The sequence below is a fragment of the Morone saxatilis genome, unplaced genomic scaffold (genome assembly GCF_004916995.1).
Source record: "Morone saxatilis isolate NCDOM2014 unplaced genomic scaffold, NCSU_SB_2.0 Contig14, whole genome shotgun sequence".
In the NCBI taxonomy this organism is placed as follows: domain Eukaryota; kingdom Metazoa; phylum Chordata; class Actinopteri; family Moronidae; genus Morone; species Morone saxatilis.
In genome coordinates, this window is record NW_023339696.1 from 13,418,565 (window position 1) to 13,432,986 (window position 14,422).

A 14,422-nucleotide genomic window follows, 5' to 3' on the forward strand; every position below is an offset into this window, starting at 1 on the left:
ACACAAGATGTCTCCTACTTCATTTAAGTGCATTTTCAATATATATATATATATATACATATATATATATCACAATCATTGATCACACTTGTGTAAGTTGTACATTGGACGAGGACAACTTTATCCCAGAGTGATGCACTGATATAACAGACGATCTTGCTGCTGCTGGTGTTACTATCTAACACCACTAGATGGCGTCAATGATGATATTGAATTTGAAGTACAGTAACTTTTTGATCTATTTGACCATCCGGATTGTGTATCATTGATTTTGACCTTCATTAGCAGTCGTAAGTGAAATTGTGACTGCTTAATAAGCACTGAGATCAGATCATGTCAGATGCACCACACACATCAGAGTTTCTTGAACACATGTAAACCTATACACATATTAATATAAAATATTAACTGCATTCAACTTCAAACCACAATCAGCCATGAACAAATAAACAAACACATAAAAGTCATATGGTTCAGTGCATCACTACAATGAATGATCATATTCATAAAGCCAAATGTAAACAATGAGCTTAACTGTTTAATTGCTCAGTTATTTACAAATGTATTCAGAGCAGATATTCCACTGATTCATGTAGAAGAAACGAGTACTGTTCATCTTTGTCCTAAAGATCAGAAGTTTAGCAAATGATCAGTGGTTACATACTTTTTGTCACTGGAACTGTGAATTAGCTGGACTTCCTCAGACCAAAACAAGTCAAAGCTGGTTGTTGTTGTCAAAACAGAAATCAGACCAACTAAATCTTTATTTTGAAAATTAATGTAATTGTAATTCTAATTAATAAGTAATGTGTTTAATAATGAACAAGGGTCTTAAGAGTTGAATCTGACTCAATCAATACGCACAGCGTATTAAGTTGATTAATCAGTTAATTAATTGACAGAAAATTAACCTGCAACAATTTTGATAACTGATAAACTGTTTAGTTGTTTGATCGGACAAACATCCAGTACATACATCCTGTATGTTAGATACCTTTGAACAAATTGTGGTGGAATACTCAGATCATTTACTAAAGCAAAAGTAGTAAAGTAAAAAAATCCTAGAGAGAAACATTTTTCTTTAGCAGAGTTGTTCCTTTCAGAGTGTAAAATATATATTATATTATCTTGTTGTATTATTGTTAGTAATAATTTAGTATGTTAATATTGTAGCACATTGAAAAGCTGATTAAAATGCTTAATCATTTAATCATAATAAACCTAATGATTAACCAACTATAAACATTATCACTATTTGTAACTGTACAATCAGCTGTGTGCACCATAGTTAGTTGTAGCTCCTGCAGCATTTACAGAGTGTGTATCAGACATGTGGCATACGGTGAATGGCCCATAATGTTTCCGGCAGCAGTCTATTCAGCCGTCGTTCATGCTAGTATGTTCCTCGGCTGCAGACGTTGCATAATGTTGCAGGTGGTGGGGAGATACTGTGCATCATGGGACATATTGTAAGAAAACCCCACAGCTCTGTTCCTACACTGCACGTGTCTGGAAGACTGAATGAGTCCTGATGGACACCCTTGACGCACATCCTCATTGTTATTCTAAAGACGTTTTTTCTCTGGGGTCAAGTGTCTGTTCTGGTCAGTCTTAGTTCAGATATCCCCTAAACTGCCTGTCAGCCAATCCCTAATGAATGTACTGCTCCATATACAATGAGAGAGACTGTGTGTGTACGAGTGAGGAGAGCCCTGCAGTTTATTGGTTGGAAGCCTCATAATCGTCTCAGAGTCTGAGGTGTATAAGAGGGCTTCACCAGACACAGCTCATCATCTAACAGCAGCCCTGATCTCTGCGATACGACCAAAGATAACACATCACAGGTGAGTATTAACAGCGATTTAGATTGTGTTTTTGATGTGCTTTCTGGACACATTGTCAGTTTATATGTAAAATGAATATTGTTATTATATAACGATATGTCTTATTTGTTTTTCTGTACTTTCAACTTCAAAAGTTTTTTATCATTATGAGAAAAAAAAATGTTTCTTCAAATTTAAGATATTATTGGATTAAAAAAGTAATTCACTGATTCGAATATTATTGGAAATGGAGAAATCCATGTGTCTAAGAAGCTACACCCAGTGGTCACTTTATTATGTACACCCGTCTAATGCAATCTATAATATCTGCTATAAAATCTACTTTTATGCCTAAAAATAAGGTTCAGTTTTGAAGTCATAGAGGTGTTAATTATAATAAAAAAATAAGTTTTTAGCACTGAGGTCATAGGTAGTGTGGTGCCACTGTACTGGACTGTACTCTAACATTCTGCCTCCGTCGTGTAGGCTGTAAAAAGGAAAGGTAAAATACTAGAAACACCTCTATACCTCACCTCAATAATGAACATATCATTGAATGTACACATGTACAACATGGGTCAACAAAAAACATGATAAACTTTGTAATCAAAGAACTATAAATAACATTTTAAAAAGTTGTTAGAATTGCATTAGATTGTACCGGTGTACCTCATAAAACAATCACTGAGTGTATATTTGTAGCAATATTTAGAATATCGCATGACTGAATTGATTTTTTTATTCTAATTATTTAAACCTCCACATTGGTACATATTTTCCTTGTAATCATAATAATAGGTTTATAAAGTTTACTTTAAAAACTGTGTTTACCAGCAGACAATCGCAGTAATTAATGAGCTTTTGTTGGGTTAGGACCATAAGCAAATTCAGCAGCTCACACTAATCTGATTATAAAGGTGCTGTGAAGCTTAAAGGGTTAATTAGTAATGTGAGTGTGGCATTACAGCAGCCTGTATTGTCTGTAAACATACAAACAAGTCTCTGTTTCTGTAGATATTAAGTTATTTAGTAATCACAGCACAATTAATTTCATATCAATTTGTCTAATGTAATAGCAAAATACAGGAAGTGTATTTAAATATACAATTTTTATTGTTAGAGTACATCTCTTTTTATAACATATTATCTGTCCCATTACAGTTCAAACAACAAAGGTATGGATTTGGATGTGGCCAAACCTCAAGCCAAGATTGAAAACAAAGGTCCCCTCAGAGCCACCGGCCCCGGAACCAGCCCACCCAAGTTTAAACAGAGGAGCAGCCGCCAGTTCAAGAGCAAGCCTCCCAAGAGGGGCGTCATTGGGTAGGCTTTTCTTAAGTGAATTGTCATGAGTGTCATCTAGTAAGTTTATATTTCCCCACAATAAAGCTTTCTTTCTTCCTCAGCTTTGGAGAGGATATCCCAGGAATGGAAGGGCTTGGCATGGGTGAGCAGAATTACCAAAGTTAGGCAGCACCACAAAAAAGAACACACAAACCACACAGCTTTTCTTTTTTTACTCACTATTTGTTCTTTCTTTTTTTAGACATCACCGTAATCTGCCCATGGGAAGCCTACAGCCATCTAGAGCTACACGAACTGGCTCAGTATGGCATCATCTGAGTCATTTTTGCCTGAGAAGTAATTTTTTATATCTACTGAAGGGAACTGATGTGGCAAGTTCTGATCTGGATCATCAATTGACTTTTACTTTTGACTTTAAATGGTTAACCACAAACTAAAAAGTGTAAACTAACATGTAAAAAAGATGATGTATATTATGGATGCTGTTCTTTGCCTAAGTTGTTTTATATATTTTATGAACCATATACCATTTTCATATCACCCTCAAGCTGCCATTGGCCACAACCCACTGATTATGAATGTTTCTTGTGCTGTTGTCTGAGGTTACAGTGGGGGCTGTGACTAGAAGCCTGGTTATTGGCTTCAGAGTTTCTGCACAACTGACAGCATCATGTTTGATCAAACTCACAATAAATCTTTGATTTTTTTTAGAATAATTTCTAACATTTCTTCAATCATAGTGTGTTATTAAACCACGCTACTGTATTTTCTTACATAATTCCTGATATAATGCTTTATTTGTCCCTTTTTGACAAAGAGTAGCACACATGAATCTGAAAACAATCAACACAGTAAAGTAATTCAGGGATTTGAATTGATTCCCATGAATTAGGCACGCTATGTCCTGTGCATTTTCCTAACCCTTAAAGGAATAGTTTGACACTGATAATGGCATGTATGCTTTTTGGCTTTCTGTTTCAGGGACTATTTCTTTTGTGTGTTTTCAGCAACAGCTCAAGAAAATTGGAAATTGTGCCTGATTCTAAGTATCATTTGATGGCGCTTTGCTGGGACGAAAAGTTAATAAATATTGTCTGCTAGAAGGGAATGTTTTACTGCTCAGTAGGTAGGTACTACATACTGTATATATAGACATATAGGCACAAAAGGCCTTGTAACCGAATGTTTAAGGTCCAGTGTTTAACATTTAGGATGATTTATAATATTCATAGGAATGTTTTCACTAGTGTGTAATGACTTAAAATAAAAATTGTTGTGTTTTTGGTATACTAGAATGAGACATTTTTATCTAGAGCAATCCGCCATGTTGAACCACCATTTTCTCCTACACGCTTGGAAGGCGAGCAGTATTTAGTTAACAATCTTTAACTTCACCGCTAGATACCACTAAATCCTGCAAAGTGGTCCTTTAAATAGGTCTTCTTGGGCTTGGAAACTTACAATCTCTTTCTGAATCAAAACATGGAACCTTGCCAGCTGAATAAGGCATTTTTGTCTGTTACCTTGACATTATATGTTGAATTTTGCTGTCTTAAAATTCATAGTTATTTTTCATTTCTACTGGCAAAACAGGCGCAGTCATCTGAGTCTTTTTCAACCAGCTGAGCTGTTTTTTGATCTCATGGTTTATAGGGTACAGTATGTTTACTGCATGTGACAAACAAGGTTTGTTCAAAATTCAAAAGCATTTGAGCACTCATTAAATAAATATAGGCTATTCATCAGCCCATTACAGTTATCTGTAAACCTTATACCACTGGATGCTTTCCAACAGTCGTGTAGTGATAAACACAGTCAGAATCTGGACGCCCAGCACAACAATTCCAACTGTCCCTATCAGGCCCTCGTGCTGTTCAATCCAGCGAGAGATTCCCCCGAGACAACCGCCCAGGAAGATCACACTCTGAGCAGTAAACTCATCCAGCTGCTGGGCTCCTACACCACACTGAGAGTTCCACACTGTGCCGTTCTCCAAAGGGTCCACACAGCATGTCGCAGGGACACCGCAGGCCAGCACTCCTGGAGCTGAGCAGTTGTAGTATCTGAGGAAAGGAAAAAAAATATCCAATAACAGTCTGAGCAGCACATACTTTTTCAATGCATTCCTACATTATGACCAAAACGTCATGGTGTACTTTTTTAAAATAAATATATCCAAGTTAGTCACCCTCTACTCACATGTTGATCTCCCAGTCACGATAGTTATCTGCCCCACAGCACTGTAGATTTGACTGAATCTCATCCGTGATGAACCTGAGATCCAAGTCGTCCTGGTAGCGCACCATGGCAGCTAACATTCCCGACCGCAGGTAGCCTCCAATCTGATCTTCTAGACTGTAAGCCATAATGGCGACCAGTACCTGCGCCGTGATGAGCACTAGCACAGCGGCAGAGAACAGTTTCAGTAAGGAGCAGTTCTCTCTTAAGGCGCCCACACAGCCTGACAGGCAGAGCAAAGTCAACACAAAGCCCAGAGTCACGAGTATCAGCATTGGGTCAGTGCCGATACTGCCGATCTTCTCCTGAGCAAACGACTCTTTGCTGATGAGGCCCCACATCCCCAGACCAAGAACCACCAGGCCCAGAACTGTGAACACCAGATTGCAAAGGAACAGGAAGTATTTTAGGAAGTAGTCTATCAAGGAATATCTGTGGTGGGGTTGGACACTTGCGAATACAGGGCTGTTGTTGTCCTGTCCGTCGTTTGGCCCTGCTTGGTGAAATTCACTGGTAACATGACTGAGCTCCTCAGCATTCTCTTTTGTAGAGCCTGCCTTTGGACACACAGGAATGCAACTAAATATCATAGTTTTTGAGAAGTAATGCCACCTCGAACATTTAATTAAACTTCAGGTACTCTCTACTAAGGAAATGAACGTAACAAAACAGACCACATACCAACTTAACATGAGAAAAGTTCAAAAGAGAGCGAAGTGACCTCTTACCTTTGGTATGAGCGGACTGGACTCATTCTGCGTGGTGTCCCTCCTCAACCACGGTAAAGGAATCCTTTTTAACAAAAAATATCTCCTCATGTTCCTCTCTGTGCTTTCAGCTGGTCAGACTGACACAAGATAAAGTGGATCATAGGGCAAGCATTCACTACAGTATGAACAGAGGAGCATGTGAGCTGAGGTGGAGTAACCATGCAGTGTTTAGCCTCTGGCTACTGTGAGGCGTGGGATTTCTTCATCATGTGAGAGTCACAGTTAGGGGATTATGGCTATCAGAGCATGTATGAGAGACTCTCACACACACACACACACACACACAAGTGGAACTAGAACAAGAGACTTTTGATGTGAGGTTTACTCGCATAAACCACTAAGATGTCAAGGTGTTATATAATAATCTGATTACAGTTGGAAAAGATAGTTGAAGAGTAAAATATATGTTTTGCCCCACTGACTACAAAAGCAAATAATAATAAAAAAATAAAAAAAACAGGTATGCACAATTTTTTTTAGTTCATCATCTCATCTGTTTGGAACCCAGTTTTCTGAATCATTATTCCAAACCTGGGGGTCGAGGCCCTCACAACAAGTCTCAAAATAAATATGTGGAGTCAGATTAACAGGAAAGCAGACACAAGACTAGCAGCTTTGTGAGGCTGTATGTAGGCCCAGCATTGCTTCAGGGTAAATGCTAATGGCAACACTGACAATGACAATGCTAATATGGTGATCTTTAGTGAGTTTTAATGTTCATCAGTTTAGTGTGTTAGCATGCAAACATTAGCTATTTAGCAATAAACACAAAATACAGTACAGCTGAGGCTGATGGGGGGTTGTATGAGATCATAATTCACATGCATATTAAATATTTTGGCAGTAAAAAGACCTGTGGCTGTAGCCCAATGGCTGTTAACATGACCCAATCGCTATAGCCTGTGTACTTTGAAGTGGCATACTCATGTTTTTCCCAGGAATATTAACATATTCTAACAAATACGCACAAACACAATAAACACAATTGTAGATAAATAATATTTTATCACCTTCGTTTTCACCAGTTACACATTTTAACAAATTTGCAACTACAAACACCACTTTAGTTAGGTGCAGTCCAGTTATATTATTTCTTGTCCTAACTATCCATTTAAATAATTCTAATTCAGTGCTATTTCCTGGCACTATTAACAGACACTGCCTTTATCTGCTTAAAATGTCAAAGGCCCTCAATACAGAGCAGATCTAACATCAGAAAAATATATTCCTACATTTTTCTCAGTTTCATTGCTCACACAGTAAGGCTGTTTGGCTGAGAAGGACAGATCAGCTGGCGCTGGTATTATGGACTGGAATTTATTTTGCCAGTTGGAATATAAGAAGATCAAAGTTTCCACCAACGATCTCAACAGAGTTAAGAACGCCAGGCTGTTCTGGTGTAGATCCAGAGGAAATAATCCCTGAAAAAGCTGATGATGATATGATATGCGCGTAAAACATAAATGCTCTATAATGAGTGAGGTGCATGCACATGAACTAAAGTAATTTCTCACACTTTGCGCAGTTAGCAAATGCAGCATTGATCATAAACAGCTTTCTTTTATGGGAGTAAGAGAAGGTTATCCAGGCTTGTAAATGTTGCATTTTATAGGATCCTGTTTGGCTATCTTTTTGTTTTATCGGGGGAAAAAAAATCACCATGCAACACTTTCCCACATAGTGTTGTTATTTTTTTACTATTCCACTACTTTATCACTATTCAGCCATTTCACCACTTGTTGACTGCATTTTGAAAGTATAAAGTTTTTGTATGCTTTCTGCCAGTCTAACAGGTAGACTGGTCTAAAAAAGAAAACTGCTATTAAAGCAATGGTTTAATAACCATTTTTATGGTAGCATTTATTGCCAATACTGATGTAAGTATGGCTATGTCTATCAATCATATTAATATATGTACATAATCTTAGTATAATATTTGTATTGATAATGATACTATGTTAGCCACAAGTTTAATATTGTGTTGCAGTTCCTCACTGGGACCACTAGAGGGCAAACTAATGAATCTAAACACCACGTGGATCAGGAAACATTCAAAATACAGTAAAAAAAGACAAAACTGTTTATAAAAATCAGTTTAATCTGCCAAGTAGGTGGACCAAACAATCCTGAAGGTATTTTTTATTGCAGGGTTGTTTACTGGTTTTCAGAGGTTTGTATTGTTTAATAATAACATGTTAATCAACAACACAAATACTATTAATATAGCAAAACATACCTATATTGCTAACTCTAAATACAAATAAAATGATGCATATGAGGATTATTCACTCTGTGTCAGACTATACAGAGAATAGGTGTTTTTTCGTGAATGTTTATTGTGTTCAGTAGAGCAGTTGCTTAGCTCAAACAGTGGAGGCAGGAGAAACTGCCAGCCAGTTAGATCTTTCATCTCCTCTTTAACTGACATCAAAATCAGATCAGGGTTGTAGCAGCTCTTTCAAAGTGTGAAACTGACTCTAAATGATTACATCCCTCCTGTCAGGATTTTTGTTAAAAGTGAAATGAGGTAAGATAACAACAGCGTCGTCGTGGTCATTCATCTCCTATAAACACTGAGAGTCATGTGACTCGGTGAATTCTCATGGTGCACCTTCTGTTTGGCATCAGTCTTTGAAATATAAGAGCTGATGTGTTCCAGTTTAACTGTGCTCTCAGTATTGCTCTGATAAAGTCATTATGAAGTGATGTGCTGCTGTGAGTCAATAACAAGCAGCATGTGACTGAGTTAAAAAGCAGAGAGAGGCCTGGTTATCTCACTCTCTGGCTCTGTAGGTCCACTGCTGTCATTCTTTCCTCTGGCTGTGCTGGACTGAGCTGCAGGGAGCTGGAAGGAAGTCAGTCTACTGACTGGTGGTGGACTCCAGACGGTGCTATAAGGCTTATAAGACTGGGCATTAGTGCTGCCATAAATCTGTTTCCATATTAATGTGTATTAACTGAAAAACAAATTATAATTTGTCATGCTCATCACTGACCTTCCAGATAACTTTGTGTGGACAGTTTGTAATAGCTTTCGCAGTTTTCAATTAGTTTTCAAGACTTTTGTCTTCTTGGCATAGGAGATTAAAGTGTTTGGTGGTGTTCCTGTAGTTGGAGATACACTTAGCAGGTGCCTGTATCACTGCTCTGCAAAAATACACAGTAAGCTGTAATGGAAAGAAACTGTGTATATTTACTTGAGGTACATTTTATGCTACTTTATGCTTATATTTCACCACTGCAGATATAATATTTAAACTATCTACAGGTTATTGTTTACTGTCAAGATTAAAGATTTACATTCAGATCATAAATTATGATGCGTTGTTACAGTATCCAACTAAACATAAAAAAGGTAAAATGCTGCAAAAATAATCGCCAATAATAATCCAGCAGTGCAATATGGGGGGCCTTTCTGCTACATAAGGAGTACTTACTTTTATACTTTTTTCTGCTGATCATTTTACAGAATATTTTCACTTTTGCATGAATTATACTGTATTTTTACCTGGAGCTTTTGCTCGATATTTCTTCTACTGCACATATGACACATACCTTCTTTTACTGCTCTGCTGCTGCTGCACATTTCCACTGATGTAGTGGAAAATAATAAGCTAGGTCGGAGAACAATGAACTTCAGTCTGTGATGATTAAAAGATAAACCCCTACCAAAAAATTATACTTAAATTTCATTTTCAAATGTAAGAAAATGGGTTCAATCCAGATTTACAAACCAACTACTTTACTGTGACTGGTTGCTGACAGAGTGGATTATCTGTTGGGTGTCAGGTAGCTTTTCTTAAACAAATCTAACAAATCCCACTGTTTCCTTGTTTATAAATCTTTTGGGGGGATCAGATCCAAAGAGCATTTAATTTAGTTTTGAATGGAATCCAAATAATTCTGTAGTGTTGTCAGCAGTGAAGATGTATGGTACAGATTGTATCATGTTCATCCTACTTACAGCATGCAGTGCAATATGTTGTCTCATGGGTTTAAAGTTGGTGCAGATGGCAGGGACTATTGCCCAGTCAGATTCCTTTTCAGCAGTGATGGGCTCATGCCATATATGAATAATGTGTGTGCAGCGCAGGATGCAGCACCAAGGAGCTCTGGAATAGATCAGAGCTGGAATTTCTTGTGACAAAAGGTATTTCATTTCAGAACTGACAAGGAAAAGGCACTCCTTTTGCCCGGTATTTAAAAAATCAAGGAAAAAGTGCTTTGGTGATATAAATTTTTCTACTTCTTTTGGGTCCAGCTACATTTTGCCTGCCCAAAACTGTCCAGATTGAAGATGGAAGAAATCTCTCCTAGCAATGAAACTAAAGAAAATGTGTTGCTTCACCTACCATCAGCAGTTAACAATCTAGACTCATCAAGGGTGGATAATGTCAAGCTTAGTGAACTGACAGCAGCTTATATGAGTTAGGGATGTCAGCGGTGAGGGAATCTCTTGGGGGCTATATATTTCTCTCATGACTATATAACAGCTGTTTTAAAGTTGACTGTAAGAACTTATCAACAAATTGACCATACCAAGGCTCTGCTACAGCCCCTGACTGAGGAAAATTGGCAAATATTCTCTAAGATAGTCAATTTTATTTAAACATTTAACACTAAACAATATGTTTTCACTCCCTTATTTTCAGCATCATCACCCCTGACAGTTAAATGAACCATTGCTAGCTGGGGCTGACGTAGCCCAGATGTTGAGCAGATTGTATTACAGTAGGCAGTAAGAATGCTATATCGGAGCCACACGTCTACATCAAACACCTCCTCTGGATTAGAGCCCATAGGGAGTGCAGTTGCCCTCCAGCGCTCAACAGCTAAACGACATGTGGAGGATGGATGGAGCATAGATAGGGGATTATCAGGACCTCCCATCCAGCTCTATGGGTTATTTATCATTGTAGTAGATGCACAGTCTGCAAGACGCAAATCTGTAGTGGAAAGCATGTGTTTGGGGAGCTTTGCCTTTGGTGCCATGATATGTTATGGGTCTGTGCATGCAGCAGAGTGTGTCATCACTACATCACTGAAGTGGGTGGGAGAAGGTGGGGGGAATGGCTCCGGGAGTTTAGGGAGGCAGTTATAAGAGAGTGCTGCCCAGGTCATGTTTTCTCAGTGTGTCACTGTTGAAGGATCCTACTGCGTCGTGTGCTCTGCCCCTCTGACCTGGAAAGACCCCTGGTACTACTTCTCAGAAAGGTACAGTTACACTGATTTCATTCTTTGCATTGGTCTTCACCCACAGAACAGTAAAACTAAGTGAAGATAGAATACATTGCCTCAAATATATGCATGCATCCGTGTTATCTCATAATTATAATCTATATGCTGTAATCTGGGAGACAAATCCTTTGTTTACTATGATCTTTAATTCAAATATATATTAATCACTTAATTAAATCAGCTAAATGAATCAAGTGAAATTCTAACATTGTCACCAGGCATAAGAGGCACTTTACAGGCTACTTTCAAATTTGTCTGATATCACTTTCCTTGTTTCTCAGCAGCAACCACATCTTATTATTCTGTTTTTGTGAGGTGAGGAAGATGAGGATGAAGGGGGTTCTGGCCCTGCTCTGCATGACCTTAACATGTGGAGCTCAGAAATGGAAACAGGAAACCCCACGTTGGGACCCTAAAGGTCTGGGACCATATGATTTTCCACAATCTGCAAATGATTATCGAAACAGTTTCATTTAAAAAGCACTTAGAACGACATTTTATTCATACTGTTCAGGGTAAATATGTATATACTCCTGAATTTCTGTCTTCAGCAGAACACACCAGCGGCAAGACCTGTTCCAACCTGACTCAGGTACTGGACAACTGGAAATTTGCTATTGTAACCCAAGTGAAAGACCTGCTGATCAACGACCATGCCTCTGTCCTACCTGAATACAACAGGTGGGCCCCACTGGCTTCTGACTGGACGTACTGTAGATTGCAGTGATGGTAGACAAAGAGGCAAGAACAAGGAGAGAAAATAGAGTCCAAATGTTGAGTAAGAGAGAGGCGAAATGTACAAGAATAACAGCAGTCAATGATGTCAGTGAACATGTTATTGTTCTCTCAACAGTCGTACGAAATTAGGAATTATGCAACTTCCGTTGCTTTGCATGTGACCACTGACAGAGCCAGTAATGTGAGCCTCTGATTATTCTGGTCCACAAAAGGCCGACTCTGCTTTTTAAATGACCTCACTACGGAGGTGTGCCAATAGAATACGGGAAATGTTTCAGCCTTGTGAGCTGAAGAATAGAGTGTTTCTGGCAGATATTACTGTAAGTCACTGACCTGTTCCTTTGGAGATTTGGCTTTTTTTATTAGCATGATACCAGCTAAGAGCATGTTTGATGTGAACATTTCTGATAACCACTACATTTGAAATGCACTCTCAGAGTCCATTCTTAAATTTGTGCCAAAAATCTGCTATGTTTCTTTTCATTTCCGTTTTTTTTTCTTCCGTTTTTGATGTCTGCTATCCTGATGTTTCCTGCAGATGATGGGGCTGTTCCTGCTTAACAGCATGTCGTGACTTTCGTGTTCATGTTGCCAATTTCTCGTCTTGGTTATGTTTTGCCAATAAGCAATGTTCCTATTTCATGTGAGCTTGTGGAAAATTACAGTGCCAAAGCTCTTTGACTGGTCACTTCAGTACTGAAATAATTTACTCATTTGTACTTTCCCAAACCTCCCTGCATATGTGCAGGATCCAGCCTCTATCAGACGCTCTGGGAGACCTCTACAGGCAGTTTAACACTCTAAAAGACGAGCTGGGGAGGCTCACGTCAAAGTTTGACAGTGTGGAGGGTTTTGTGGACGATCTCAAGGACGGCAGATCCACTCCGCCTCAGCGGCCCGTACAGAGGGTCCCCCCCAACGTTGGTCTGAGGTCTCCACTGCGAGCACAGATGAGGGCTCCCGTCAAGGGGATTATCAAGGGGCCAACATTGATCAGAGCGAGGAGGAGAGGGCCACAGAGACCGTAGACCTACCTACCGGCTTTTGTCTGGTCTCAATGCTGATGTATGGAATAAGAGTTGATATCTTTTTTAGAAGATGATTAGTTTATATAATTTTATTGATGAGTGTGATGGGAGATCTGGTCACATAAATGGTGTAGAAAACATGATAGAATGTATTTATCTCTTCGCCTGTCTGTACAAAGTCACTTTCCACCACAAGGTGGCAGCATTTATCAAATTATCTCGACTGTCATCCTGCTGCAATATGTGCATTAATTGCTGAACATAAAGTAACATAATGGCTGAAAATGTAGTCTAGAATTATTATAAAATACAGTATATACAGTATATTTTTCACACCAATTAGCATTGTATGAACATTGTTTGTAGTGGAATTTTTTTTTACCAAAATAATTATTAAAAAGAGATTTATGTGCAACTTACATTAATTAATGTAAGTAGACATTTATTGAGCATTTTCCAAGACTGAAACTCTTTCTGTGCTAGGCGTTCTTCCTCTCTCTCTCTCTCTCTTCGTCTCTCGTTCACCTTTTTCACATCCACAACGCCACACTTTTTGTGTTTTTACACCAGTGGTTGTAACAAGTGCCATGCCGAGATGCTGGGCCAACCAAGAGGCTAAACGCCATATTTTCCTTATACAGGTTATTACTTTTGTTTAAAACATTGATTTATTTTGCAATACATCTCTAGAAAAATTAGTTTAGGAAAGTACAACTATATGCCTTTTCACCCTAATATACTGATTAAGCCATCTATACAGTAGAATTACATGGACAATAGCATAAGCAAGACTGAAGGAAAGTTTGTTTCTGACAACTTGATACATTTTAGAGAGCAAAAACAATTAACCTGTGATTGTTTCTGTATTCCTCTCTGCCGCAACCAAAATAAAGATCACATATAACAATTTAAATAAGCAATTTTGAAAATATTGTAACAACACTGAGTTTATGTCATTTCTACATTTTCAATTTTATGTTGTTTGGGACGGCTACAAGATTCACTCACTACAATGAACAATATATTGTAGTTAATTAGAGGTAACCATCTTGTTTGGTTAATAGAAAGAAAGCAAGTGGTTTTAACCTGGAGGTCATCAATAAAGTAAGAAGGTAAAAAGTGTATGACAACAAACGGAACATTTTTACATTTTACAAATAAAAGTTTTTATCTATATTGACAATAGAGACAGAAAAGACATTTCCCTCTACAGAAGATAAGAGACCAACAAATGTGACAAACCAGGCAGATATAACCAAAGCTCCTCCTCCTGTCAGGTCAC

The 14,422-nt window shown here is 38.2% G+C and overlaps 3 protein-coding genes across 5 annotated transcripts; 2 read left to right on the forward strand and 1 right to left on the reverse strand.

The window, feature by feature from the left end:
- The first annotated feature begins 1,748 nt into the window (after positions 1 to 1,748).
- On the forward strand, positions 1,749 to 4,423 carry LOC118323302 (retinal cone rhodopsin-sensitive cGMP 3',5'-cyclic phosphodiesterase subunit gamma-like). The gene is made up of 4 exons (XM_035655249.1): positions 1,749 to 1,844; positions 2,985 to 3,146; positions 3,230 to 3,270; positions 3,370 to 4,423. Exons 2-4 carry the CDS (start codon positions 3,001 to 3,003, stop codon positions 3,444 to 3,446), a joined length of 264 nt encoding a protein of 87 aa, XP_035511142.1. The 5' UTR covers positions 1,749 to 1,844; positions 2,985 to 3,000; the 3' UTR covers positions 3,447 to 4,423.
- LOC118323301 (tetraspanin-10-like) lies at positions 4,419 to 6,233 on the reverse strand. Its single transcript, XM_035655248.1, has 2 exons — positions 5,328 to 6,233; positions 4,419 to 5,191 (listed from the first exon to the last, which is right to left on the reverse strand). Exons 1-2 carry the CDS (start codon positions 5,954 to 5,956, stop codon positions 4,885 to 4,887), a joined length of 936 nt encoding a protein of 311 aa, XP_035511141.1. The 5' UTR covers positions 5,957 to 6,233; the 3' UTR covers positions 4,419 to 4,884.
- Positions 6,234 to 11,196: 4,963 nt separating this feature from the next.
- On the forward strand, positions 11,197 to 13,565 carry LOC118323650. 3 transcript variants are annotated; one of them, XM_035655686.1, is made up of 4 exons: positions 11,197 to 11,350; positions 11,656 to 11,792; positions 11,926 to 12,055; positions 12,861 to 13,565. In XM_035655686.1, the coding sequence occupies exons 1-4, from the start codon at positions 11,256 to 11,258 to the stop codon at positions 13,138 to 13,140; spliced, it is 642 nt and encodes a 213-aa protein (XP_035511579.1). In that variant the 5' UTR covers positions 11,197 to 11,255; the 3' UTR covers positions 13,141 to 13,565. The 3 variants fall into 3 exon arrangements, with proteins under 3 accessions (XP_035511579.1, XP_035511581.1, XP_035511580.1); XM_035655688.1 differs by having other exon boundaries at positions 11,929 to 12,055; XM_035655687.1 differs by having other exon boundaries at positions 11,203 to 11,350; positions 11,659 to 11,792.
- The last annotated feature ends 857 nt before the right edge of the window (positions 13,566 to 14,422 follow it).